The sequence below is a fragment of the Mesoplodon bidens genome (assembly GCF_964165515.1).
Source record: "Mesoplodon bidens genome assembly, chromosome: 10".
Classification (NCBI taxonomy): domain Eukaryota; kingdom Metazoa; phylum Chordata; class Mammalia; order Artiodactyla; family Ziphiidae; genus Mesoplodon; species Mesoplodon bidens.
In genome coordinates this window covers 77,767,585-77,794,442 of record NC_138172.1, presented here as the reverse complement: position 1 = coordinate 77,794,442, position 26,858 = coordinate 77,767,585, and the positions used below count along the sequence as shown (strand labels likewise).

The 26,858-nt window shown below is 41.5% G+C and overlaps 1 protein-coding gene across 4 annotated transcripts in view; it reads left to right on the top strand.

The window, feature by feature from the left end:
- ADGRF1 (adhesion G protein-coupled receptor F1) overlaps window positions 1-23,632 on the top strand; it is a 36,162-nt gene extending 12,530 nt beyond the window's left edge. For 2 of the 4 annotated variants that reach the window (XM_081245352.1, XM_081245353.1), the window contains 13 exons: window positions 1,681-1,738; window positions 3,596-3,745; window positions 4,720-4,893; window positions 6,828-6,928; window positions 7,940-7,998; window positions 11,669-11,820; window positions 12,971-13,134; window positions 14,789-14,977; window positions 17,048-18,421; window positions 20,094-20,135; window positions 21,143-21,202; window positions 22,811-22,877; window positions 23,423-23,632. In XM_081245352.1, coding sequence (XP_081101478.1) covers window positions 1,681-1,738; window positions 3,596-3,745; window positions 4,720-4,893; window positions 6,828-6,928; window positions 7,940-7,998; window positions 11,669-11,820; window positions 12,971-13,134; window positions 14,789-14,977; window positions 17,048-18,421; window positions 20,094-20,135; window positions 21,143-21,202; window positions 22,811-22,877; window positions 23,423-23,496 — 2,664 coding nt within the window. In that variant the 3' untranslated portion in view covers window positions 23,497-23,632. Of the gene's footprint in view, window positions 1-1,680; window positions 1,739-3,595; window positions 3,746-4,719; window positions 4,894-6,827; window positions 6,929-7,939; window positions 7,999-11,668; window positions 11,821-12,970; window positions 13,135-14,788; window positions 14,978-17,047; window positions 19,786-20,093; window positions 20,136-21,142; window positions 21,203-22,810; window positions 22,878-23,422 lie in introns of those variants that run through there. The other 2 variants (XM_081245354.1, XM_081245355.1) reach the window with 2 other exon arrangements.
- The last annotated feature ends 3,226 nt before the right edge of the window (window positions 23,633-26,858 follow it).

The window sequence follows — 26,858 nt, the reverse complement described above, 5'->3', positions numbered from 1 at the left end:
GGTATACAGCAAAGTGATTCAGTTGTACATATATATATATATACATATACATATTCTTTTTCAGATTCCTTTCCGTTATAGGTTATTATAAGACTTTGAGTATAGTTCCCTGTGCTATACAGTAGGTCCTTGTTGTTTATCTGTTTTATACATAGTAGTGTGTATCTGTTAATCCCAAACTCCTAATTTATACCTACCCCCCAGCCCCTGTCCCCTCTGGTGACCATAAGTCTGTTCTCTAAGTCTGTGAGTCTGTCTCTGTTTTGTAAGTAAGTTTGTTTGTATCACTGTTTTAGATTCCCCATATAAGTGATATCATATGATATTTGTCCTTCTCTTTCTGACACACTTCCCTTAGTATGATAATCTCTAGGTCCATCCATGTTGCTGCAAATGGCATTATTTCATTCTTTTATATGCCTGAGTAATATTCCACATCTATGCCACGTCTTCTTTATCCATTCATCTGTCAATGGACACTTAGGTAGTTTCCATGTCTTGGCTATTGTAAATAGTGCTGCTGTGAACATTGGGGTGTATGTATCTTTCAGATTAGAGTTTTCTCTGGATATATGCCCAGGAGTGGGATTGCAGGATCATATGGCAACACTATTTTTAGTTTTTTTAAGGAACCTCCATACTGCTCTCCATAGTGGCTGCACCAATTTACATTCCCACCAACAGTGTAGGAGGGTTCCTTTTTCTCCACACTTTACTCACTTTCTTGATGCTTTCATCTGGGGTCATGGTTTTAATGTTCTCTGCATGCCAATGACTCCAAAATCTGTGTCTCCTTCTCACACCTGTCCCCTGAACGCCACACTCACCTATCTACTACCTACTTGGTATCTCCAGTTGGGTGCCAATATCCCCTCAACTTAGTATGTCCAAAATTAAACTCGGTTTTTTCTCACCAAACCTGCTTCTCCTTGCCCATCTCAGCAAGTGGTATCACTGTCTCTCCAGCTGCTTAGGCAGAAAACTTATTATTACGCTTGACACTTCTCATAATCCATGTCTAAACCATTAGATCTTTTTTTCTGGTTTTCTCTTTAAAATATATCCAGACTCCAAACACTTCTCACCAACTCCATGGCTACCATCCTGATCCACACCTTCATCATCTCTCGCCTATATTACTTCGATAGCTCCTGAAACGCTCTCATTGCTTCGGTGCTTGTCTATTCCCAAAACGGCCGCAGGATTGAGCCTTCTAAAAAGTGGAGCAGAACACATCTTTCCTCTGTTCAGAACTCTCCAGCGGGCTCCCATCCCACTCAAGCAAAAGCTAAGCCCTTGCCACAGCCCAGAAGGATCTCCAGGATCTGCCTCCCCAGAGATACTCTCTGACGTCACTTCCTGCCCCGCCTCCCCGACTCCACTTAGCTACTCTGGCCTTCACGTGCCAGGCATATTCTTATCCCAGGGCCTTTGCACCTGTTCTTCCCTCCTCCTGGGAAGTTCTTTCTCAGGGATCCTCACTTTCCTGCTTCCTTCAGGTTTGTGCTCAAAAGGTGCCTCAGCGATGTCCTTTTCTGCCCCCCTCCCCCACCATCCCTGGCTTGCGTTTTAGATCCATGATTTCAGTTTATCTGGGAAATCCAACAAGGCCTTATGAAATACAATATGACCAAGTCTTGCTGTAATTCTTCTTTCTTTTTTTTTTTTTCCTCTTAACAGAGTGATGATGGCATCAAAACAAAGCAAGAACTCATTTTGAATAAGAAAAAGCCTCTAGGTGAGACTCCCTCAGATAGCATGGTACAGCACACACGGGAGCCCAGAGAGCAGGGCTCGAATCCCAGGAGTGCTTCTGATGGGTTTTATGATCTGTGGCACATCGTTAAGTACCTCAAATCTGTAAAACGATAATTATAGTAATTCCTTGTGAGGATGAAATAATATAATAAAGGCATAGTATCCTGTCCCATAACCAGCCAGTAGCTGCTCCATACTCTTCCTTTCCTTCTTCATCTTGATCCCAATAATGTAATGAATGGCACAGACTTCAGTCTAGGAATGAGTTGTGGTCTGAAATTTGATTTGCGGGTCTGATGTTTCAAGCCTGGGTCAGTCCTCAAAAGCCTTTTTACGGTGCCATGAATCTGCCATCCAACAATGTGCTAATAGGGCCATAAACCTTACCACATTGTAGCAAAGCTACAATTCTTTGGGAAAATGAAACCAGAACTTCATCTTGGAATGCCATGGAAAGGTAAAAGCACAAGTACACATTGAACTGTTACCAGTGCCAGGCACTATTCTAAGTGTGTTCGATGTATTAAATCCTCACAGAGATCCTCTGAGTTAGGTACAATCGCCATCTTTATTTTACAGATAGTGAAACTGACAAGGCCGGTGGGTAGGTGGGGCAGGATTCAACGCCCAGTCAGTCTGGCTCCAGGACCAGAGCCATTAATCTTTCCCCCCTTCCCCACCTATTACCTGCTTGGGCCACGGGAGTGGATATCCCCTTAGCTTACATCCCTTGGAGTAATTCCCAAGGTCGGGACAGAGTTTCCGGCCTTAAGGAGATGCGGGGAAGGGTGAGTTGGTGGCAACTACAGCAGGCAGGGGTCTCCTGTAAATGTCCTGGGACATGCTGCAGCTTCTGGATTTCCTTCTGAGAAGCCTAGGGATTGATGCAGCTGCTTTTCTTCCCTATAAATCTCCCAGCTCCCCCGGACCCTTAAGAAATGGGACAGTCTCATAGAAGCTCCCCATCTCACCTGTGCCTGTAGAAAGCATGGTCCCGTCCTGAGAGATCTAAGGGATTCTAAGAGGTTTCACTGCTGATGATAACAAAATGAGACCCAGGAAAAAAGGATGTTCACCTTTTGCCTCTTTTTCTCTGAGGCCCTTCACATTCTTAACCTGGGGTCCACAGAGGACCTTGGGAGGACTTTGAGACCCCATGGAACTTCATACAGAGTTTCATGTGAATGTGCCTAAGTGAATTCTGGGTGGGATTCCTCTTCTCTCCCAGCCCAAAACACCTAATGGTCTCTTCTTAGGGAAACAAAAGGTACTGCTCAGAAACGATAAGGTGGAGGTGAGGATGCATCAAGGCTCAAGTAAGGTTTGGTTTGGTTTTACTTGTGCATTTCATCTCAGTATCAAATTCAGCGAATTAGTGGAACATTTGTACAGAAGGAAGGGATCTTTGGAGAGGGAAGAGGGGACTGCGGGTTTTATATCAGAGATACGTCCAGGAGACCAGAGCTGGGGGAAGAGGAGGGGAGAGTGACCAGGACTTTCTCACCTCTTCTCCCTTCAGTCTTGACCCTGAAACTTGACTCTGGATGTGACCTGAGAAGTATGTAAAGTCAGCAGGGCGATGCTCGGGTGGGTCAGAGAGCACAGAGCAGCTGGCCTGGCAGAAGTCAGAGGAGAGAGGTGTCTTAGGCACCTGTGGACCATCTGATGCTTTGCTCGGGATGCTCATTTTTAGTCCATGTCTGGATGAATGGAAGTGACCAAGCCATGTCCCTGACCCTCAGGCTGAATCTGACAAGTGCTCTGAGGTCATTTGCTCTGCAATATCTCCCTCCCAGCCTGAGAAAAGAAGCCTTTGACTGTCTCTCTTTCTCTCTAGGTCCAATCCAGGAGTACGAGCTGCTGCTTCAGGTAGCCTATCGAGATTCCAAGGAGAAAAGAGATGTGAAGAACTTTCTGAAGCTTTTGGAGCCTTACCCTTTTTTTCTACCTGGGTCGGTGAAGATTATCAGAGCAAAGGCCACCACGTGTGAGTCAGTCTCTGGTAACTGGGAGTGGAAATGGGGAAGGTGGTGTGTGAGTCAGGAGAGGTTAGGTTATGCTGGGGAATCAATCATCCCCCCAATATCTGTGGCTGAAAAGAATAAATGCTTGTAAAAAATATCTGGCCAACAACACTAATGACCACCACAATGGGATTAGGAGAAGTTAAATGATTTATCTAAAGTAAGGCTTCTCAGAGTGTGGTACCCAGACCGATAGTAGCAGCAGCATCAGGGAACTTAAAAGAAATGCAGATCCCTGGCTCCATTCCAGACTTACTGAATCATAAACTTTGGGATGAGACCCCTCCCCAAAGAGTCTGATGCATGATCAAGTTTGAGAACCATTTACTGCACACCATTGTGCATATTTTCACAACCGTATGTGGTGACTTTGCCCCATTTTTTTTTTTTTTTTTGGTCTACTGAAAAGGAAAGGTTTCTTAGTGGGAGTTTTAGGTCCAATACAAGCATACAGGATTGCTTAATAAAATTTTTCATCATGACTCTCACCATAAAGGTCTCTCTGCCTTTGCCATATTGCTAACAGGGACTTTGGGGGAGTGATGCTAGGTGGATGGGAGCCTCCGATAAGACAGTGGACAAATACCATCTGGAACCCTTTAAATAACTCTCATATTTAACTCTCGACATATCCTCTTCTGCTTCTTTCTCCATGTAAGTGGTACCGCCTGGGCACACATCCTTCTTTTAGATGCTAGCCCCAGACATTTGATTGTTATGTTAGCTGGGTTTCTGATCCAATCTCAGTATCTATTGAGTGGGACGTTTCCTTAACCTTAAACATACTTGTTTCCATCTTGTTTTCATCCTTATAGCTTTTGGAGAGAAATATCTCTAGCTTTTGGTTCAGATTCTATATCAGAACCAAAGGTGAGAACTCAGCCATAGCCAATTTATTAACCAGGTCCCGTGAGACCAAGCTCTGTTTCTTGTGCAGACTGTGGCATCCAGAACAGGGTCCTGCGCTGTGCCTGTGACGACGGCTACTCCTGGTTTTCTCCCTCATGCCTTGATCCCCAGAAATGCTACCTTCACACGGAGGGATCTCTCCAGAGCTGCGATTGTCATCTCAACAACCTCACCCAGAGTGTCCATTTCTGTGAGAGAACAAGTAAGTGTGTAAGGATACCAAGAGGGGAGCTGGGGCCCCTCCTACCTCCACATGTGACAGAGAGAGAAGGACCACTTGGTCTGTGCCCCAGTGTTTCTCTCTGCCTCCCAGAGAAGAGCCAGTGTTTACAGGGAGTTGGAAGGGCAATGATGACGTACCCTGCTAGGCTTGGCTGGACACAGCGAGAGCTTCGTAAGTGCAGAAAATTCAGAAACGCGAGCTGATGTTTGGGCGCCAGTTCAACCTGGAGGTACATCCAGCTCACCTGGACAATTCTACGATTCTTCTGAGACTTAGGGAGATTCCCTGAAATTCCAAGTAGGGGAACAGCTTGACTAAATAACGTTTTTCTTCCCACCTTCTGTTTACTTCTTTGGCCAACATCAATTTCCAGAAAATAAAAATTTAGAGGTGTGCAAGCAGGGATGGTTACCTAGTGATTATATTGAAAGATATTCTGTAAATTGCCAACAAATATGTGTGTTGAATGAATTGCCAAAACCAAACAAAAGTTGAAAGTCTAGTTTAGGAACCAGTGGACGCTGAGGGAGCTACTGCTGACTTAGGTTGATGTTCAGTGGATGATGGGGTGAGCCAGATGACGAGGGCTCCAACAGCTTGAAGGACTTTAAGAAACATCCCCAAAGACTAGTCCAGTTATCTTGAAGCTCCAGATTTTGGTAGAGTGGAGCAAAGAGTGAAGGAGGACCTGAAATAGCCCAGCTTTCCTGGGTCTCCCTGGGTCCCTTTTCCAGAACCACAGCAGTTCAGGTTAAGGTAACACTTATTTGTTTATTTATTTTAAAAATTTGATTGAAGTATAGTTGATTTACAATGTTGTGTTTAATTTCTGCTATACAGAAAAGTGACTCAGTTTTATATACATCTATCTATCTATCTATACTTTTTCATATTCTTTTCCATTATGGGTTATCAAAGGATATTGAATACAGTTCCTTGTGCTATGCAGTAGGACCTGTTGATTATCCATCCTGTATATAATAGTTTGCATCCGCTAATCCCAGACTCCTAATCCTTCCTGCCTCAAGTAACACATATTTATTAAACACCATCTTTATACCCAGATCTGGGGCAAATTCTGGGAGGTCACCATGATCAATTAGCAAGCTACTTGGGGAGACCAGGCTGTTAACACATGAAAGAAGACAATGTGATCTCTTCAACAAATTTTGATGAAAGCCTACACTTTGAAAAGTGGTCCAAGTCTGATCCATCTTTGGGGGATACAAAGATGGATCAGACAGGGATTACACTGACAAGGAGCTTCCCAAAGCAGAGTGGGGACAGACATACATGAGGTGTGTTCACAGATGGATGTGTAGGTGAAGAGGCTGGAAGGGAGGTATGGATAAAGTACTGTAAGAATTTAAAGGAGAGGAAGACTCTTCATCTGGGGTCCAGGGAAGGTCTTGCTAAAGAGGTGCATTTAACTAAGTCCTGAATGAAAGATACACAGGACTTGTCCATCCAGAGGTGGGGAATAACCTGTCCCAGAGGAGAAAAGCACCAGTGATGGGTAAGCAAGGGGTAAGTTGGAGTTAGCAAGTAGTGATTTTTTTTAATTTTTAAATAGGGACAACGTTTATGCTCAGGGCCTAGACTGGGATAAGTGACTGCCTTTTATAACCACATGTGAGTGGATACTCATTTACCTGCTTATAAGGTCATCTTGATGATCGCACTTTCCCATTATGTTCCAAATCCACAAAAGAAAATTCTGGTTTTATTGATGCTTCCTATATTACCTTAGGTGAACATTCATCATAAAAAGAAATTGGCAAAAAAAAGAAGAAAAAAAGGAGTTGAAGTACCACTGTCAAATAGATGGGCTGAATTAGACTTCTGTAATTTTAAGCTATAATATATCAAGTGAGTAATTGTTATCTCTGTAAATTTCTTTTTATTTTCCATAGAGGTTTGGGGTACTTTCAAGATTAATGAAACATTTACAAAAGACCTTTTGGATTCATCTTCTGCTATATACTCCAAATATACCACTGGAATTGAAAGTCAAGTAAGCACCTTCTACTTATTACAAAAGAAATCGTTGCCTAAACGTAAGTTCAGATGTTTCCAATTCAACATATTTATTTAACACATATTCTTAATTATTCATTTTCAATGAGTTATTACATAACAGTTAATCACTCTGCCCACAAGTGATCTACTTTGAACATTTTCTTCCAAGGAGCGTTAAGCAATTGACTTCTTCCCATTTCTTTAGTGTTTAGTTTTGCTCATTTGTTAGGGTAATATTAAACCAAGCCATCTTGATTATTTTCTTTTTTCTTTTTTTTTTTTTAAGTACTAAGGATCTTTATTCTCAGGTCTGATATTGAATCTGTGGCTGCAGATAATGTCACTATTTTGAGAATAAAAGTTCCCATTATCTTCATTCTTTGTAAGTCTTCAGCCGCAAAGTTACACATTATTCTCATAACAAGATAAGTGAATCAAGCCTTCTTGATTATTTTCTGATTTTTATTTGTCAAAAGAAAGTTTTCATGATCTAAGCTCAATTGTTAACATTTGGGATTTGTTCCTTAAAGGGGGTTACTGACCAAAATTTTGGACTTCATAATGAAGTCACATAAAACTACCTCTACCTAGGATGGTGGTTTAGATGTGGTTCTAACTGAAGACATGCACAAACACTTCACAGGTAGATTCAGTTTAAGCATCTATTGAAATCAATGGCTTATTTAGGGGAAGAAGAAAATAGATTTTGGATGAATTTATTACATTATCTGGCACCCGACCCATCCTCTAGCCTAAGCAGTTGGTTCTACATTCTTTATTAGCAACCTCAAAATTAAATTATATGTGTGTGCGCAGGCGTGTGTGCGTACATTCTCTGCTATCATTTTAAATGTATTTCTATAACGTGCAACTACCTCTCGCCTTACCTCTTTTCTTTTCTTGGTGCTTCTGTTGGTTATTTATTGTCTGCGACCATTTTTTGCTGAAATGTCTTGCTTGTGTGGGGACAAAGATCAACATATTGCTCTTTGCTCTCTTTGTAAAGCTTAAAGAAGCATACAGAAGTATCCGAGGTTTTGAGTCAGTTCAAGTCACCCAATTTCGGTAAGTAATACAATGGTCTTAGAAAGGCATACCTGGAATCATGCACCCGTCCTGCAGGATGCCTCATGCTGTTTCCAAGTGACCTTGACAGAAAATAAGTCAACTGCTTTTTTTTTTTTTTGCGGTATGCGGGCCTCTCACTGCTGTGGCCTCTCCTGTTGCGGAGCACAGGCTCTGGAGGCGCAGGCTCAGCGGCCATGGCTCACGGGCCCAGCCGCTCAGCGGCGTGCGAGACCCTCCCGGACCGGGGCATGAACCCACATCCCCTGCACCGGCAGGCGGACCCTCAACCACTGCGCCACCAGGGAAGCCCAGTCAACTGCTTTTTGAAGTAGAATTCTTACTAAAACTGGATAAAAGTCTGTGGTGCTTTAAAAAATCTTAAGAAGAAAGCCTATATTCTCATTTAAATGCCTTTTCGAATATAAATATTAAATGGCATTCTCGAAGCTATGGATCAGAAACTAGAATTGGAAACCCGCATGGCTTGGAAGGAAGCAGGAGGACGTGGTGTGCATGCATGGGAAGGGGCGAGTGGTGGTGACAAAGGTTGTGGGTTGAGGAGGGATGGGTTTTCTCCTTCCATTAACACAGAGGGTGTGATGTTGTATAACTGGGGGCCAGAAGGGGCTCCTTGGGTAGAATATTATATTTTTGTGTAGATATCATGGATGCACCATAGTTCAAAGCCCAGTAGTCATTGTCTACAGCAAATAAAGAGATATTTAGTAAATTAGCCTTTTGTTTATACTTTAATTCAAAAGTTATTTGGTTAGTTACCCGTGTGTGTATTGATTACCAGCTATTTATAGTCTGCTTGATAGAGGAACTGACTTAGAGGTCAGAGAACTTAACTTCTTATATACTTTTTTCACAGCTAAAGAATAGCTAAAGGAAATTTTCAGTAACTTTTGCTATAAATATACTGTCCTGGACATTATCCTTTAAGCCCTCTCATGTACTTATAAAAAGGCTCACATGTATAATATTCTTTAAAATTCAGTGCTAGGAAAAACACTGCTTCTTTTTTCTTATATCAAGGTCTATATAATTAATCTAACTTCTGTTTTTGACTTTGCTGTCATTGAATTCATAGACAGCATTGAAACTCAATCAACAGTTTTGTATTCAATATTCACATGTTTCTTTTCCTTGGTCCTGGTTTTCTATTTATATTCCTAATTTATATCCCATCATATCTATCTATCTATCTATCTATCTATCTATCTATCTATCTATCTTACAAACTGTCTCCAATAATTTGTAGACAAAATCACAGTAAAAGTAGACATAAGTCTATAAAATAAAACTATTTTGGTTTTACTCTTTACGTACATGATCTAAAGTAAATCTTAGTCTCTCACAGTCTCAATTTATTTATCTGTCAAACAGGACTGTTAATACCTGTGGAATTTGATTTAACCTCATTACATAAAATGAAATAATAGAAAAACACTTTTCAAAGACTATAGAAGGGCCATATCAATGAGAAGACATTGTGATCATCACAGCCTAAAAGGGTATTTGGGTTTATTTATTGTGAGTTCAATGTAGTTCAATGTTAGTTCAATGTAGTGATTAAGAATTTGAGCTTTAGAGAGCCAGAGGTTCATATCCATCAATTAATCATTAATGACTTGACCCAACTTCTTTAAGACTCAGTTCTCTTATCTATAAAATGAGAATAACCCTAACCCTAACCCTCATGGAGTTTCAGGATTAAATTAATCCATGTTATCCCACTTGCTTTCATAACTTCAAAAACCATCTGTATACAGATGGGTTCTAAATTTATTACTTGACCTCAGCCTCTCCCCTAAACTCTGGACTCCAATATCCAATGCCTATTAACATCTCCAGGTGATTTTCTAGTAGGCATGTCAAATGTAACATGTCCAAAATGGGAGTCCTCCAACTCCCCCCCGTCATAAGCTTTCATCTCCTTCTCCCACTGCCTTCGCCATCTCATTTCCAGAGATGCTGTTCTTCTAATTGCACAGACCCAAATCTTAGAGGTATCCTGTCTTAATTTATTTTACAATAAATTATACTTAATTATTGAAGTATAATTTACATACAGTGATATGCTCAAAACTTAATTGTACAGCTTTATTAGCTTTGACAAATACTAATACACGCCACCTCCTGTCAAGACAGACCATTTCCATTATCCCCAAAGTTCCCTTGTGCCCCTTTCCAGCCAATCTCCATGCACATTCCTACCTCCCTACCAGAAATAACCACTGATCTTATTTCTTTCACCACAGGCTGGTTTTATTTATGCTAGAACTTTACCTAAATGGAATCATCTACTGTATAGTTTTTGGTGTGTGCCTGGCTTCTTTCACTCAGCCTAAGGCCTTTGAGACTCATCCTTGGCTTTTTGAGTATCAGTGACTCCTTCCTTTTTATTGCCCAGTAATAGTCCATTGTATGAATATACTACAATTTGTTTTTCAATTCCCTGGGGTCGTTCTTGCCTGCCTGGTTTCTTTCTCCCACACCCAAAATCTGCTCAGTTAGCAAGTCTTCTGGCTCTGTCTTCAAATACAACCTGAAACTGACCAGTTCACTTTCTGCTACTCAATCAGTTCAGGGCACCACCCTCTCCTTCCTAACTAGTTTTCCTGCTTCTCTGCTTCCTGCCTCCACCTATTTTCTACACAGCAGCCAGAGTGATGATCTTAAACTATAAATCTGATCATGCCATGCCTTTTCAAAAAGAATAAAACCTTTTAATAAAAGATGAAATTCAGACTCAAATTCACACTGCTCCATCTGGCTCCTGGGTACCTCTCGAGGGTCATCTCCTATCCATCTCTCACCTGCTCATTGAATTTTAGTCACGTTAGCCTTGAAGTTTGTCAGACTCACAGGCATTTTCTTGCCTCCAGCCCTTCTCAGGTGCTGGCCATGCTGCACCAATTCTCTTTGCATCACTGGCTGTTTCTTTTCATCCTTCAGGTCTCAGCTTCAAAGTTCCTCTGCACAGAGAAGCCTTTCCTGACCAGTCTTATTTAAAGTGGGCCTCACGTCTACTTGATACATATATTTTTTAAGATCTACATGAAGAAACCTTTATTTTATTTTAAAAGTTTTATTGGTGTGTTGTTGATTTACAATGTTGTCTTAGTTTCAGGTGTACAGCAAAGTGAATCAGTTATACATATACATATATCCACCCTTTTTTAGATTCTTTCCCCATATAGGTCATTATAAAGTATTAGGTAGAGTTCCCTGTGCTGTACAGTAGGTCCTTATTAGTTATCTATTTTATATATAGGAGTGTGTATATGTCCATCCCAATCTCCCAATTTCTCCCTCCCCCCACCTTACCCTCTGGTAACCATAAGTTTGTTTTCTACATCTGTAACTCTATCCCTGAACTTGTCTCTCATAACACTTAACAAAACTTGGAATTTTATATATATATATATATATATATATATATATATATATATATATATATATATATATATATATATATATATATTTGGTGGTTATTTGTTTCTTATTTGCCTTGCCTTCTCCACTGGCACATAAGCTCCAAGAAGGCAAAGACCAAATCTGTTTGATCTATTCCCACGGACCCAATGCCATCCCCACACAGAATAAGCCTTGAGTGACTGAATGAATGAATCTCATTTTTCTTTCCATGTCATCATTGTAGAAATGGAAGCATCATTGCTGGGTATGAAGTTGTTGGTTCCAGCAACACATCTGAACTGCTGTCAGGCATTGGGCAGGCGGCTAAGAAGGCTAAGACAGGCCTGCATCAGCTTTTTCCACTAGAAGACAACTCTTTCAGAGTGTTCGGAAAAGGTAACACTGGATTCCCGTCCTCTGTAGGGAAGTAGATTAGGGGAGCCTAATTAGTAGATTGTATTATATTTTGGAGATGTTCCTGACACAGAATTGTTCTAAGACTGAATTTTAGTAGAAACAAGTAGCTGTTTCTCCTCCCAACCAGGATGAAACTCACTTTCAGCTCACTATTTCAGGCTCTTGCTCGTGGGTCAGCTGAGCTCCAATTCTTAGTGTAAACATCACACAAGACTGATTCACTGCAGGCACTGATGGAAATGATTCAGCAATAGTTTCCTGGTATACATGCTGGAAGAGCCCTGGGGCTGATGTAATTCCTAAATCATAATCCAAGGGACCCAGGAAAGAAAGCATTTTTTCCAGGTCATTCACATACACCCAGACACACAAACACACACAGATATACATAGACATACACACCCTACTTCTTTTCCTCAGATGTTTAAAAAATTCTTTACATTCAGTTTTAAACCTCTCTTACCAAGATTTGTGCCCCTTTCAACATTTATTCAACAAATATTTACTAGGTATCCAAAGTGATTAGGCACTTAAGACACAGCAGTGGGGAAAAGAAACAAAATTCATAGCCCTTGTGGTTCTTCCTTTCAAGGCTTCCTCTTCGCAGTCCTCACGTGGTAAGAATATATTATGAAGGGCCAGTTGCAAGAGGAACTAGTGGCTGATCACCATGTGAGAAGCCTTTAAAGGGGCACAAAGTAGGACATGTCATCCCCAAATGGCAACTGCCTATCTTTTAACCCTATCATGACTGCTTTGTCCCATAGTGTCTTGAAGATTTTCTGGTTTTCTAGCATTCTCTTAAAGAGTGAAAATATTTCCTGGGAAGGATCACACCCTGTCTTATTTTCACCGAATAGTTAACTATTTGATAGCCCGTTAAATTCAGATTGTTGGCATAGATCAGACACCTGGAGGGAAAGGGGGCCAGCCTTGGGGAGGGTAGCACATCAGGAAAGGGGAAAAGGGGCTGATGGCGTGAAGCTGGGCATCAAAGACAAACTTCTCCTACTCCTGAGTTTTGCCTGGGTTTTGTCTGAAAACATGACTTAAAAAGTACTGCTTTATAGTTTATAGAGAGTGTCAAAATATTGAGACATTTTTCTTCTTTGTTTCCATTCTTTTCCAGCCCAGTGTAACAGCATATTCTTTGGATTTGGGTCTAAGAATGATGAGTATACTCTTCCCTGTAGCAGCGGCTACTCTGGAAGCATCACGGCCAGGTGCCAACCCTCTGGGTGGCATGTCCTCAGGGAGACGTGTGTGCTCTCTGAGCTGGAAGAACTGAAGAAGGTAAAAAAAGCATTTCCACCTTGAAGATTTGCCCTGGTTTTGAGTTTCACAGTGGGTGTCTCCCAGTGAGCATGGCTCATGGTGGAAGGTAAAATGTATCCATTTGTCTCATTGGTCAGAAGTCAGTGACATCAGACCCTGGGAAACCCAGGGAGTGTAGGCGTGAGTCGTGAGTCTAGGTAGCAGCCGAGAACCTCAGAAACGTAAGATTGGGTGGTTTTGGGGGGAGGGTGCTGCAGAGGTGTGAATCGATGCTGAAGAGAGCTGAAGATGGCAGAACAGCAAGTAAGCTGGCCTCTGAAAGCCTGGGAATCAAAGATCCAAGTGAAGGTATCAGTCAGAAGCTATAACCTTAGTACATTTGTCAGAAAGCGGGGCAGGGACTGAGTCAGCCATATAGAATGATAGAACTCCAGTGGCTCTCCAGGGCCACGTGCCTCACCAACTTCCTTCTGTAGATCAGAAAAGGGGAGACTGAGGGGCTAGTGGCCCCTCTGGTCGCAGTAGTGTTGAACTAGAAACGTGGTCCCTTGATTTCCAGTCCAGTGCTATGACCTCCACATGATGCTCTCTTAGGAAGTTTCAAGTACTTAAGACGTAGTAGATAGAAAGAAGATGGAAGCAAACGGTGAGGAGTTAAAACTCAAGTCATGGAAGATGAACTCCAATACCAGTTCACAGACACTGTCCTGCAAATAGTTCATAGTGAGGAGAACTTCAGTCCCAGCCAGAGACCCTGCTTTGGAAGCAGAGAACCCCACGATATTCACCAAGGGACTGTGGAAGGTTTACGGCTCTCTTTCCGGACCACAGTTTTCTCATCTGTAAACTGGGGAGGGAGATTGGAGCAGATGTCTTCTGAGGTGTATCCTTGTTCTTGCCTTCTTTGGCCCAGTTTCTGGGCATGAATCATAGCTGGGACTAGGTCACCCCAGGGTGTGAGGACAGTCAGATCCCAGGCACCCTAGGCAGAAAACAGCTCTGTCAGCTGAGAAGAATAAAAAAGGAAAACAGGGGGGATCTGGGATCCTGGGTTGATGTGCTTTCAACAAAGGGAATATCCCTCTTGGCTGCCTTCCAAATTAGCTCAGTGTCCTGGAAGCAGATGGGAGCCTCAAGGAAGAAGTAAAACCCCAAATCCAGTGACCAAGTGTAGCAAAATCTCCCTGTATGTCCCTTTAAATCCTCTCTAGGGATTTCTCAGCATAGTATAATGGATATAACATAGGATTTAGTGCCAAGTAGACCCTACCTTTCCACTTCCTAGCTGGGTACTGTTTGGAAAGTCACTGAATCTCACTGAACATCAGGTTCTGTATCATCAGGGTAACAATTTATATAAAAGTGCTTCTTAGTGAATCTCTTCAAGTTTCAGTTTCCTTAATCATAAAATGAAAATGATCATGGTACCTCCTTTAAAGGGTAGTATAAAGATGAGATCAGTGAATCCCTAGTAAAACATTTAGCACACTGTATGGAAAATAAAAAACACTGAATGACAACCATTATATTGTTGTTATTATTGTTATATGATTATCCTACGTTATAATGCACCATACAAATTCTGGTTATTCGTGGCCATGAAATCTGATTTAAGTCTGATGAAGCACAAGCATTTCATTGTTTTCTAGAACATAACCATTTCTATTCCTAGAATTTCAGTGTGATGGCCAGCAACGCCACTGAGGCAACCGTGTCTTCCTTGGTGCAGAATCTTTCAGTGGTCATTCAGCAAAACCTATCAACCACAGCTGGGAATCTGGCTTCTGTGGTGTCAATTCTGGGCAATATCTCATCCCTGTCCCTAGGACGACACTTCAATGTGTCCAGTTCGACAATGGAGGTAAGGTCTGCCTGAGCTTGAATGGCTCACTTTAAATGCTCAATCTTGCAGGAGGAATGGCAGAAGCCCCAGTTGATGGGGTGCCATTGAAAAGGACCAAAGAGCCATGTAACAGTCTTGACGTGAGCTTCACTGCTTCCTCAGCAGTGTATAAGCAACCTCCGGGATCAATTATGTGAGTTCAATGTGAGAGGGAGCTGCCTCCAGGCAGACTGCCTGGACAGCATCTGGCTGAGGGGAAGGCGTGAGCCTCTGCTCTGAATGACACAGGTGCCAAGTTTTTAATATTTAATATTGAGTCGGCAGCTGTTCCTTCCCATGGCCATAAGCTCTGACTTTAGTATATCATATTTAATATATTTTAAGAACTCCATTTTTTCGACTGGGGAATTCATGATTTAGTTTGGATATTTAAAAATTAACTTTAAAAATTACTCAAATGAGACATGCTCACTATAAGATATGCAAATAAACAAAAAGAAAAATAAGTGATATGTAATCTTGTCACCCTAGAATAGCCACTGCTTACATTTTACGTGTCACCTCCGTGCCTAGAAAATTGACAAAGGACACATAGCAGGTACTCAATAAATATTTGTTAAATAAATATCCTTCCAAACACTTTGGATGTGTGCATTTTGTATGTTAAAGCATATAATATTTTACAAAATTGGGTTATATAATGTATATGTTACATAATCCCACAATCCTGCTTAACTATATAAGGTGAACATAACATCAGAGATGACATTAAGTGTGAATAAGTTAAACCCCCTGAATCAAAGATGCTCAGATTTGTTTTGTTTTTTAGAGTCTGGCTATGCATTGTTTACAAGAGACTAACTAAAACAAGATGACACAAAAAGGCTAAAAATAAAATGAAGGACAAAAACAGAGCAGCAAACACAAACAAAAAGAAGGCAGAGGTTGCTGGGGCAATAGGAGAAGCTCACTGTGGGATTCGGGCCAGAAGCCACAGAGGGCTCAATTAGGGTAAGACTCAGCCAGAGGGATGGACGCCCGCAGCAGATTCCTGGGAACCAGACCCGTAAGAGTGAGTGAGGGTCCTGGGTGAGAAAACGCTGCCTTCCAGGTACGTTTGGAAAAGGAACCTGGTTTTTGTTGTTGCAACTGTTTTTGTTTGTTTGGCCTTACTGCTTGAGGGATGCTAGTTCCCCAACCAGGGATGGATCCTGGGCCCTCAGCAGTGAAAGCACAGAATCCTAACCACTGAATTGCCAGGGAATTCCTTTAAAATGAATCTCAAACTGAGACTGACCCTTAAAACCCACAACAATTCAATGCTTCCTTGTTGCATGTCCAGTGTTTAAGGATTTTTGCTATATATTCTCCTCTATTAAAGAAAAGTCATAAATACAAATGAATTAAAACTTGAACATTCATGACATGAATTTAGAACTTCTAATATTAGCAGAAAAACATGATATGGGAAAGCAATTGCAAGTAACGTTTCACTCTTGGACCTTCAGCCTGAGGAGTCATGCAGTCCCGTTTGGCATCTCAGAAGGAAGAAAATTCACACTCTGCAGCACCCATTGCAGGATTCTCCTCCTCTATGCCAAAGCCCCAACCGGAGTATGAATACCCAGGGGTGATCACCCTGGAACTGACATGATTCTGCTGACCCTCATTTCTTTTCGTTTTTTTTTTTTTTTTTTTTTGCGGTACGCGGGCCTCTCACTGTTGTGGCCTCTCCCGTTGTGGAGCACAGGCTCCGGACTCGCAGGCTCAGCGGCCATGGCTCAACGACCCAGCCGCTCCACGACATGTGGGATCTTCCCAGACCGGGGCACAAACCCGTGTCCCCTGCATCGGCAGGCAGACTCTCAACCACTGCGCCACCAGGGAAGCCCTGACCCTCATTTCTTAACCCAATGCTTCCACTGCGTGGAGCACCAGAGCTGAATTTCATTGCTGAGTTTTAATGTGGTCCTCAACTGAGCCAATTCTCTGGGCAATTTTCCTGAGCTTAAGACTAATGACTATCCACCCGTAGTCCTCTGACCTGTTTACTCAAAATCCAACCTGACTTTCACCCTTGTATTTCAGAATGTCATCTCTATATCTGACCACATCCTTAATTCTGCCTCGGTAACCAACTGGACAGTGTTACTTCAGAAAGAAAAGAATGCTGGATCCCAGTTACTAGAGTCACTGGAAAATATCAGCGTTCTAGTCCCTTCGACAGCTCTGCCTCTGGAATTTTCTCGAGAATTCATTGACTGGAAAGGGATTCCAGCATCCTCAAATCAAAGCAATTTGGGTTATAACTATCAGACTGAAATGTTCCCCAAAAACCCCTCCATTCCCATCAGAGGCCATGCATTAATTAGGTCAGACCAATTCCGGGAACCCCTTCCAGAAACTATCATCAGCATGACCTCCTTGACCCTGGGGAACATTCTACCTGTTACCAAAAATGGAAATGCTCAGGTCAATGGGCCCGTGATATCCATAGTTATCGCAAACTATTCCATCAATGAAATTTTCCTGACTTTTTCCAAGATAGAATCAAATCTGAGCCAGCCTCATTGTATGTTTTGGGATTTCAACCATTTGCAGTGGAACGATAATGGCTGCCACCTAGTGAATGAAACTCCAGACTCTGTGACGTGCCGCTGTACTCACCTGACCTCCTTCTCCATGCTGATGTCACCCTCTGTCCCCCCTCCCATCGTTCCCGTTGTGAAATGGATCACCTTTGTGGGACTGGGGGTCTCCATCGGAAGTCTCATCTTATACCTGACCATCGAAGCTCTGTTTTGGAAGCAGGTCAACAAAAGCCAAACCTCACACACGCGTCACATTTGCATGGTGAACATAGCCCTGTGCCTCCTGATCGCAGACATCTGGTTTATTGTCGCTGCCTCCGTGGACACCACGGCAAACCCTTCTGGAGTCTGCACAGCTGCAGTGTTCTTTACACACTTTTTCTACCTCTCCTTGTTCTTTTGGATGCTTACGCTCGGCTTCCTGCTGGCTTATCGGGTTATCCTCGTGTTCCACCACATGGCCACGCCTTTGTTGGTGGCTGTCGGGTTCTGCCTGGGCTACGGGTGTCCTCTCATTATATCCATCAGCACCATTGTGGTCACACAACCCAGCAATGGCTATGAAAGGAAAGATGTGTGTTGGCTTAACTGGTCCGATGGGAGCAAACCTCTCTTGGCCTTTGCGGGTCCTGCCCTGACTATTGTGGCTGTGAATTTGGTGGTGGTCCTGTTAGTTCTCACGAAGCTCTGGAGGCCCGCTGTTGGAGAAAGGCTGACTCAGGAGAGCAAGGCCACTGTCGTCCGTATAGGGAGGAGCCTTCTCGTTCTGACCCCCCTGCTAGGGCTCACCTGGGGGTTTGGCATAGGAACAATGGTTGACAGCCAGAATCTGGCCTGGCATGTTATTTTCGCATCACTCAATGCATCCCAGGTAAGAGCGATGAGAACAACCTATTACATCATCGGGTAATTGGAATAATTGTAGAGAAGTGAGGATGGGAAGACCACTCTGGGGGCGATCTCATTTCCCTGACTCTAGCAGGACTATTATAACCCAAATTGCCTGGCAACAGTGAATAGAAAAAAATAAAATAAAATAAGATCCCGTCTTCCCAACAGTTATTCTCATACTGAAGCAGAATATTAGGCTTCTTCAGTAATCCATTCCAGGGTTTTAAATTTGTTAGAGTTCACGTAGTTAACTCTCATCTCTCTTGCCGTTGACCCAGTCCTCTTTATCTTGTGCTGATGTCTGTTAAAGCACACAGGGAAAGGGAAATAAATCCAGAGTGCTTTTTGAGTCTGAATGGTGCAAGGGAAGTCCCCAATGTGCCATAAAGCAGGGCCTGGCCAATTGTAGGCAGCACTGTCTTTGTAAATAAAGTTTTATTGGAACACAGCCATGCCCATTCATCTACATAGGGTCTGTGGCTGTCTTCCTTGCACAGGCAGAACTGAGCAGTTGTAAGAGACTGGATGACCTGCAAAACCTGAAATATTTACTCTCTGGCTCTTTACAGAAAAAGTTTGCCAAACTCTGCTGCCAAGGCTGGGTTTTACATGCCATGATCAGAGAGTGTTCAGGGAGTAGGTGGGCAAAGCAGTCCTTAGGTTTTGGTGAATCTGGAAGAGAGCGTTCAGTCCTGGTTCAAGAAATATTTACTGGTTCTCCTCTGGACAATGACTCAGGGTAGTGGTGGTTAAATGTTTGAGCTCTGGAGTTAAATAGCTCTGGGCTCAAATATGTCATGCTATCCAACTGTGTGACTGCTAACAAATTATTTAATTTCTCTATACCTTAATTCTCTCATTTGGTACACAGGGATAATATTATTACCTGTATCTTAGAGTAAATGTGAAGAGTAAATGAGATCATTTAGCACTTAGTGCAGTGCCTGGCACAGAGTAAGTGCTCAGTAAGTATCTCCTGAATCCAGTTGGTTCTCCACCTACTGCAACAAACCAGGGTACATTTAGGTGGTGGCACAGAGGGCAGTCATGGAGAGCACACACCTAATGGTGACAGGTTTAGGGAACTTCTGTCCAGGGCCCTTGGTGACATGCTGTCTGAACAGACACCAATTGAGGGTCCTCTACCTGGGAGGAGAATTTCAAGGTCCAAGAAAGACTCTGCCAAGGGTTACAGAAGGGCTGGATGGACCTGATGGAAAGGATGCTGATATAGTCAACTTCCTCTACTTGGCCTTGGGGTCGGACTTCAGTGACTGCTGACATCATAGACGCTTAGTTAACGTTTGTTTAATGCCTAAAGAAAGACTAAGACATAGAAGCAAATGGAAGTTCTTTGTTTTGGGTTTAGGATGACACAAAGGGGAAAATGATGCTCCATGTGTGTTTCAGACTTTATTCATGCAATAATTTAATTATATGTTCAACCAAAAAAAATGTTTGCATACTTTGTGTTAATCCAGGCAGTGTGGAGTTTACACAGTATCCTTACCTTCAAGGACCCACAGTCAACAGGGGGACAGACAAGGAAATAATTTCAATGTTGGGGGATATAATAGAATAGTAATACATAAAAATGCTTTCTTTACTGGAAAAGGAAAAGATAATACATGTGCCTTATTCCTTTTTTTAAGGGCTTTTTCATCTTATGTTTTGGAATGCTCTTGGATAGTAAGGTATGTGTATTCATTTCTCTCTTTCTCCTTTAACCCAGGCATCTAGTCCCTCCCCTTCAGTTCTAGGGCCCTTATTCATATATAAGAAGTTAGACCATGGGTACCTGCATAATAAAATTCTATAATTTCACAAAAGGCAGGTTCAGTCAGGAGACAAAGAAACTAAACACTCATTGCTGATAATAGAGCTGTAGAGAACTAACCACAACATATAATGTGAACATTGTAGAAAAAAAGGGGAAACTTGTTTTTACTTTTAAATTATGATTTGGCATAATTAACCAGCAGAAAAACTTTCCTTAGGGGTGAATTCCTTTTTGCTCCTTTACTTAATTTATTCATTCACTTAGAATATGCTGAAAGGCCTATCTATTTGTATGTTTCTAGAATTTTATATAGTAAATATTACATAGCCTCTAACATTAAATAGAATTCCTAATGAAGAATGACCAATGTAAGTAAATGATAATAGAAAAAACCTTAAACTTCTTTCATTATTTTTCTAAGCTTTGAGCAATTCTGCAGAGAGAGGTAAAGACAATAAGCTAAAAAATGTAGCCTCTGTTTTAATAAGAAGATAAGGATATTTTATAATTATCATAATTGTTGCACATGCCTCCAAACCCCTGTTTACAAAGAAGCAATTTGCCTCCTTCTTGATTGGACTAAATAATTCTGTTGTTGGCACCATTCACTTGATGAGGACACTCTCCACTTCAAAGACAAACTTCGATTTAGCCACTATTGCCAATTACTAATGTCTAGAATCTGAATTATTATGTTTTTTGGTACTGTTGCTCTTTGTTTCATTCTAGATTTGTTTACAGGTAAAGAAAAGAAATAAAAGAAAAGCAATCCTTTCATCAGATCCACATGCTTAAAGTCTATTAAATGTTTCTGGGAAATACTACTACTAAGTAACAATTACACTCTGCAGTTTTGTTCTTGATTTGCCTCTGCATGATTGCCTATGTGTAGTTCCTCACTATTTCTTTTTTGCCCTGTAGCTGCAAAAGCTGCTACTCAACAAGTTGTCTCCTTTAAGCTTTTGGAACCAAGCATCAAAGGTAATCATCTCCTGCAGTGGTGGAGGCAATTCGTGGAGTTCCAGTTTTGCACTTTTATACACAGTCCCACGGCAAGCCCACTTTTGTGTAAACCCCTTGAGTTTCTGTCACGTTATATTCCTGGTATCTGGCACGATGTCCAGCACATGGTCAATACTCATTAAAGAGCTGTTGAATGAATGAGTGAATGAGTGAATGGATGAATGGATGCGAAGGTGTGGAAAGCTTCAAGGATGCTCAGGCATGGGGTTCTGTGGTGCTCCTGTGAGCAAATACATTTCAACAGTGTTGTTTGTTATAGTCTGACTTGTCTCCCAATATCTAGAATCAATAGGGTCCTTTTCTTTGCCTGCCTGTCTAGATCTCCTGCAGACCCCTTTTCCTTCTCCAGAAAATCAGAGGGGGAAGTCTTCATTAACTTCTAATATATAAAAGGATCTTTATGAATTTTCTCTTACGCTGGTGTACCTGACTTTGTCCCTTGCAATTTTAGCTCTTCAGTCTACAAACTGACAAGTTTGTATGGAAACAAAGGATTCTTGTTTTCATTCTTTGCCACAAAAGTGCAATCCATGTAAGGAACAGTATAGTTAGGATCAAAAGTACTTGCCTCTCGGTTTTGTATTTTTGACGTTAACTCAGACTTTTGTCTTTTAGCAAGACACGGAGGGCCTTTCAGAAAGGGTTCTAAAGCAGAAATTTCTGTGTGTGATAAAAATCAGCCAATTTAAGTGCATGAAAAACTACATGGATATTTAGAGATTTTTAACAAGGGATAATATAACGTTTTGAAATAAAAAAAACAGTGAGGAAATTAGCCTCTGGCATTTTTATAAAATAATTTTCCTGGGTCTGCATTTCATAGGAGAGGGCTGTGGGTTAGGAAGCTGTGACCCCAGGAGCTGGCAGACCTGCCCTGTATTTCTGACTCAGTAACCAATTGGCTGTGTGACCTCAGGAAAGTCACTTAGTACCTTTTGGTTTCAATGTTCTCAAGATGTAAAAATTAAGTGTTAGACTAGTTACTCAAAGCAGAAGTTCTAATATTCTGTGATTTTGATTTTATGTCTTGAAGAACTAAAATCCCTTGAACCAGAAAATGTGAAACTAATGAATCATTCTCTACTCTTAAGAAAAGGAGGGAGTTAACAGCATGTGTGACTGCATTAAAGTCGAACCTTAGTTGGTAAAGCAAGACAGGACACTCCCCACCCTACAAAGCAGGAAGTCAGAGTTTTTCTCATTGGAAGGGCAAAGAGAGAAAAACACTGAAAAGTAAAATACACCAAAACCAAAAGTAAAGATGCCTGACAGTGGTTTATCTCCCTGTTTTTAATGTAAATTGTTGACCCTTTTCAGAAGGCAGCAGTGGTCAGTGAGGGCTTTGCATCTTCTGGATTTGTACCCCTTCTCCAGTTTCACTTTCAAATTAGGTGACAAAAATGAGATTTTGTTTTCTGGGTAGGTGGCTCATTTGCTTTAAAGTAAATGCACATTTGGCAGAAGAAAAAAATGAGTATTTGTAATTTCTGAGGGAGTTTGAATGAAAAAGCAGGCACCTAGAAGAATACTTTGAATGCCTAAATGACTTGGTTTTCTTTTGTGCAGCAAAACTCATCAGATTCATCTGTCAAACCCAGATTCAAAAAGACTTTCAACCCATTCCAACACAAAGGTGAGTTACAACAAACCAAAGGTTCTAAGGGGTAGGAAGAAAGAGCATGAATCCATCATGGGCAACTCACTTTAGAGTCCAATCAAAATTCTTTGAAGTTCAGATAAAGTTCAAGTGTCGGAACTTGAAAAAGCATATTTCCCTCCCCAAATGCTCCATGTGCTCATCCAGAAGTTTTGGGTCCTGTTATCACTGCCACCAACCAGCCTGAGGGCTTTTAATAAATCTCTTTATCTTTTTGGACCTTTGTTCCTCATCAGTAAAAAGAAAAACTAAGAGATCACTAAGTTTCCTTCCAGCAGTAACATTCAGTGATCTCAAACCAATCTCATTCCCCAACGTCTGAAAATACGGTGTTTCTCTTCTCAAATGAGAGATGTCTGACGAATGTAAGCTTCTATGGCATTAATAAAATGCTGTACACCCTAACCTCTTCCTAACACTGTCCAGAATTGTAAGGAATTGCATAGGCTTATTTTTATTTTGGTCTTATGCTTGATTCCAACATAATAGCAATAATTCTTATCCTCTTTTTCCTCTTTTAGGCATTTATGTACTTTCTTATACTGGAGAGTCCTCAAATGACATCATGCTAACGCAGTTTTCATCAACTGAATAAGGCCGGGAACCCTAAAATCAAGGAAAATTTTTTGGAGCAAATTGACATTAGAGCTCAGTGTCAGTGAAGAAATCATGCTCAATATTCAATGAATTTTTCTGATTTTGGAGTCTGAGAATATAATAAGGAACTCTCAGCAGTTTCATGACAGCCATCTTTATTTTCAGTTAAATGGAGAGATTTACTTCCATGGGCTTTGATTCAAAGGAATTGCTTCATAAATGTAGAAGATTAGGTTTTTGTCGGAAATTATGTCAGTTGTACTAGCCCCTCACTGCCACAAACTATGGTTTCCTTTTTCATAAAATAGCATTATTCATGTGACATTTCTAATCACCTGAATTGGAGTAAGGAAATGTCATGAAATCACTTTAGATACATTGATGGACCATGTTCACTTTCTTATAAAAAAGTCACTGGTGAAATTTCCTAGAGAAAAGGCGTTTTCCTCCAAAAACTTCCAGTTGGATTTTATGCTTGTTTTTGCTTTTTAGGTACAGTCACTGAACTTTGAAAGTTAATCAGAAACAAAATAGAAGTGTCCATTTCAGATAGCTTCATAGTCGTTACTTAGGAAGTATAAAGCAGTATTTTATATATATATATATATATATATATAATGCATTAGTTTTCAGTTTACAAGTCACTTTCATCTGGTCCCCCATCCAATGACGTGAGGTGTCCAGGCAGACCTAGTGCAGAGATGATGAAATAGAGGCTTGGACAGGTGAAGTGACTTCCCAAAGTGAAGCCAGTAAAGGGCGCTTTTAGGACTTTTGGTTCCTAGTCCATTTCTACAACCTCATAACAGTCTTGAAAATGACCTGCAATCCTAAGCAAGCCTTATGAGGTTAGATACGAGATTCATCACTCCCAGAATTCTCTCTATGTAAGAGGAAAATTGAGGGAGAATTTGGTTGTCAGCATCCAGAAAGACCTTAAAGCACCTGGTTTTCTTTCATAATACACTATAGGCACTTTTGGAAGTTATTTACATGTATGGCCGATACATGTATCAGCCATACATGTAAATATATGTATTATATATTACATGTAATATATATTACATGTAATAATACATGTATTATTACATGTATGGCTACTTTTGGATGAGATAGAGAGCAGCAGGTGAAGGCACTGTAGGAAGCAACATTTCCCTTCCATACTACCATCACTTGGGGCTCACCTGAGTTTCAGTCCTGACCACAGTGCCCAGAAGAACTAAGCCCTTTGATTCATCCTTGCTTCCGGAGTCTCCTAGAAATCTGCTGTGGCATTTTTAAAGCAAGTGTTGATTTTTTTCAATAACAATTGCAGTGTTGATGATGATGGTAAGAAGTGGTGGTGGTAAGAAGTCATAAAAGAAGAAGCAACATGTAGAGAGTGCTCACTATGTGTTAGGCATTATTCTAAGTGCTTTGCATCTATTAACCCATGTAATCTTCACAATAAGCTTGTGAAGGGGGAATAATATTATCCCTGTTTTACAGCTGCTGAAACTAAGGCACAGAGAGGTGAGATGTGAGCAGGGCAACATGGATGGCAAATGGCTATGCCAGGGTAGTAGTTATGGAAGTTGAATTACAATAAGAAGAGGGTTATATAAGTCAGCCTAGCAGGATTGGAACTGCTAATTTAATTGTAATTAGAATCCTAGACTCCTTGGCTGCAAGGGAGCTCAGGCATCATCTAGCTACTATTTTATGAGTAGCCCTGATGTCCTAAGTCTCAGCAGCCTGTGATTACAAAAGTAAGTCAAGTCCACATTTACTGCTATCTGTAGGAGTATATTAGTCAGCTCAGACTGCCATAACAGAACATCACAGACCAGTGGTTTAGACAACAGAAATTTATTTTTTCATGGTTCAGGAGTCCAGGAAGTCCAAGTTGAAGCTGCCGTTGGGCTTGTTTTCTAGTGAGACTGCTCTTCTGTCTTGTCTGTGTCCTCACATGGCCTCTTCTCCATGCACACGCAAATAGAGCTCTCTGGTGTCTCCTCCTCTTCTTATAAGGACACCGATCCTATCAAATTAGGGCCCCACCCTTATCAGCTCATTTCACCTTAATTACTTCCTTACTGACCCTGTCTCCAAATAATCACATTGGCGGTTAGAGCTTCGACATATGAATTTTGCAAGGACACTATTCAGTCCATAACAAGCAGCTAGAATTTTTATTTGCCTGTATAATTGAAATTAGGGTCTTTTAAAAGTGTGTTGGATCACATACCATATATCATGTTTGTCTAACCCACTGACTACACACACATTCAGCTCAGCTCCCTTCCAGAATGCTACTGAGACAACAATAAAAGAATTAAAAAAGGAGAAAGACATTAGAATATTTTCTATGGCTGTGTAAAAAACTGCCACAAACTTAGGGGTTTAAAACAACCTGCATTTATTTTCTCACAGTTTCCCTGGGTCAAGAGTCCAGACACAGCTTAATTGGGTCCTCTGCTCAGGGTCTCACAAGACTGAAGGAGCTAGCTGGTCTACATCTTTATCTGGAGGCTCGACTGGAGAAGAATCCACCTCCAACTCATTCAGTTTATGGGCAGAATTTATTTCCTTGCAGCTGTGGTAAAGAGAACCTTGGCTTTTCGCTGACTATTGGCCAGAGGCTACCTTGGGACACTAGAGGTCACCTACACATCCCTGCCACTGGGATTTTCCAAAATGGCCACTTATGTCATTAAGCCTGCAAGGAGTGTCTCTTAGTCCAGTCTGCTTTTAAGACAGAGTCTTGTACAATATAAGGTAATCAGGGGAGTGACATCCTATAACTTTTTCCATATTCTATCGGCTAGAAGTGAGTCACAAGTCCTGGCCACACTCAAGGGAAGGGGATTTCTAAAGGTGTGAACAGCAGGAGGAGGGGATTACCGGGCCTGAACTACTAAGGATAAGGAGAGAGAGAGGAAGCAACAGCAATAGAACTTTGGAAAGCAGGTGGGGTGAGTGCAAACTGACTTAGCTTGCCTAAGAAAGCTAAATATGAAGCCAGAAGCGGGGGAAGCCAAGAAGCAAGCTGCTTTACCCTGCAGAATCCCCCAAGAGACTTGAGACTTGGCAGCACCAGTGCTTCCGTAAGAAGTGAAGTGAAGGTGGAACTAAACCGTACAGTTGTTCAAAGTCAGTTTAGGAAACAGACTCTCAGATGCCTCCCTCAGCCCAAGCAACCAAGTAACCATCCCTTCTTCCATCCTAGCAATAGAATATATGGATATGTGGGGAAAACATGGGATTTGGGGACTGAGAGACTCCAGAAGCATTTGAGGGAGAGTTTACCATCTCCAAAACAGAGATTCAGTGAAAGTTAACATATAACACCAGCAGCGAGGTCTACCTCCTCCTGGCAAG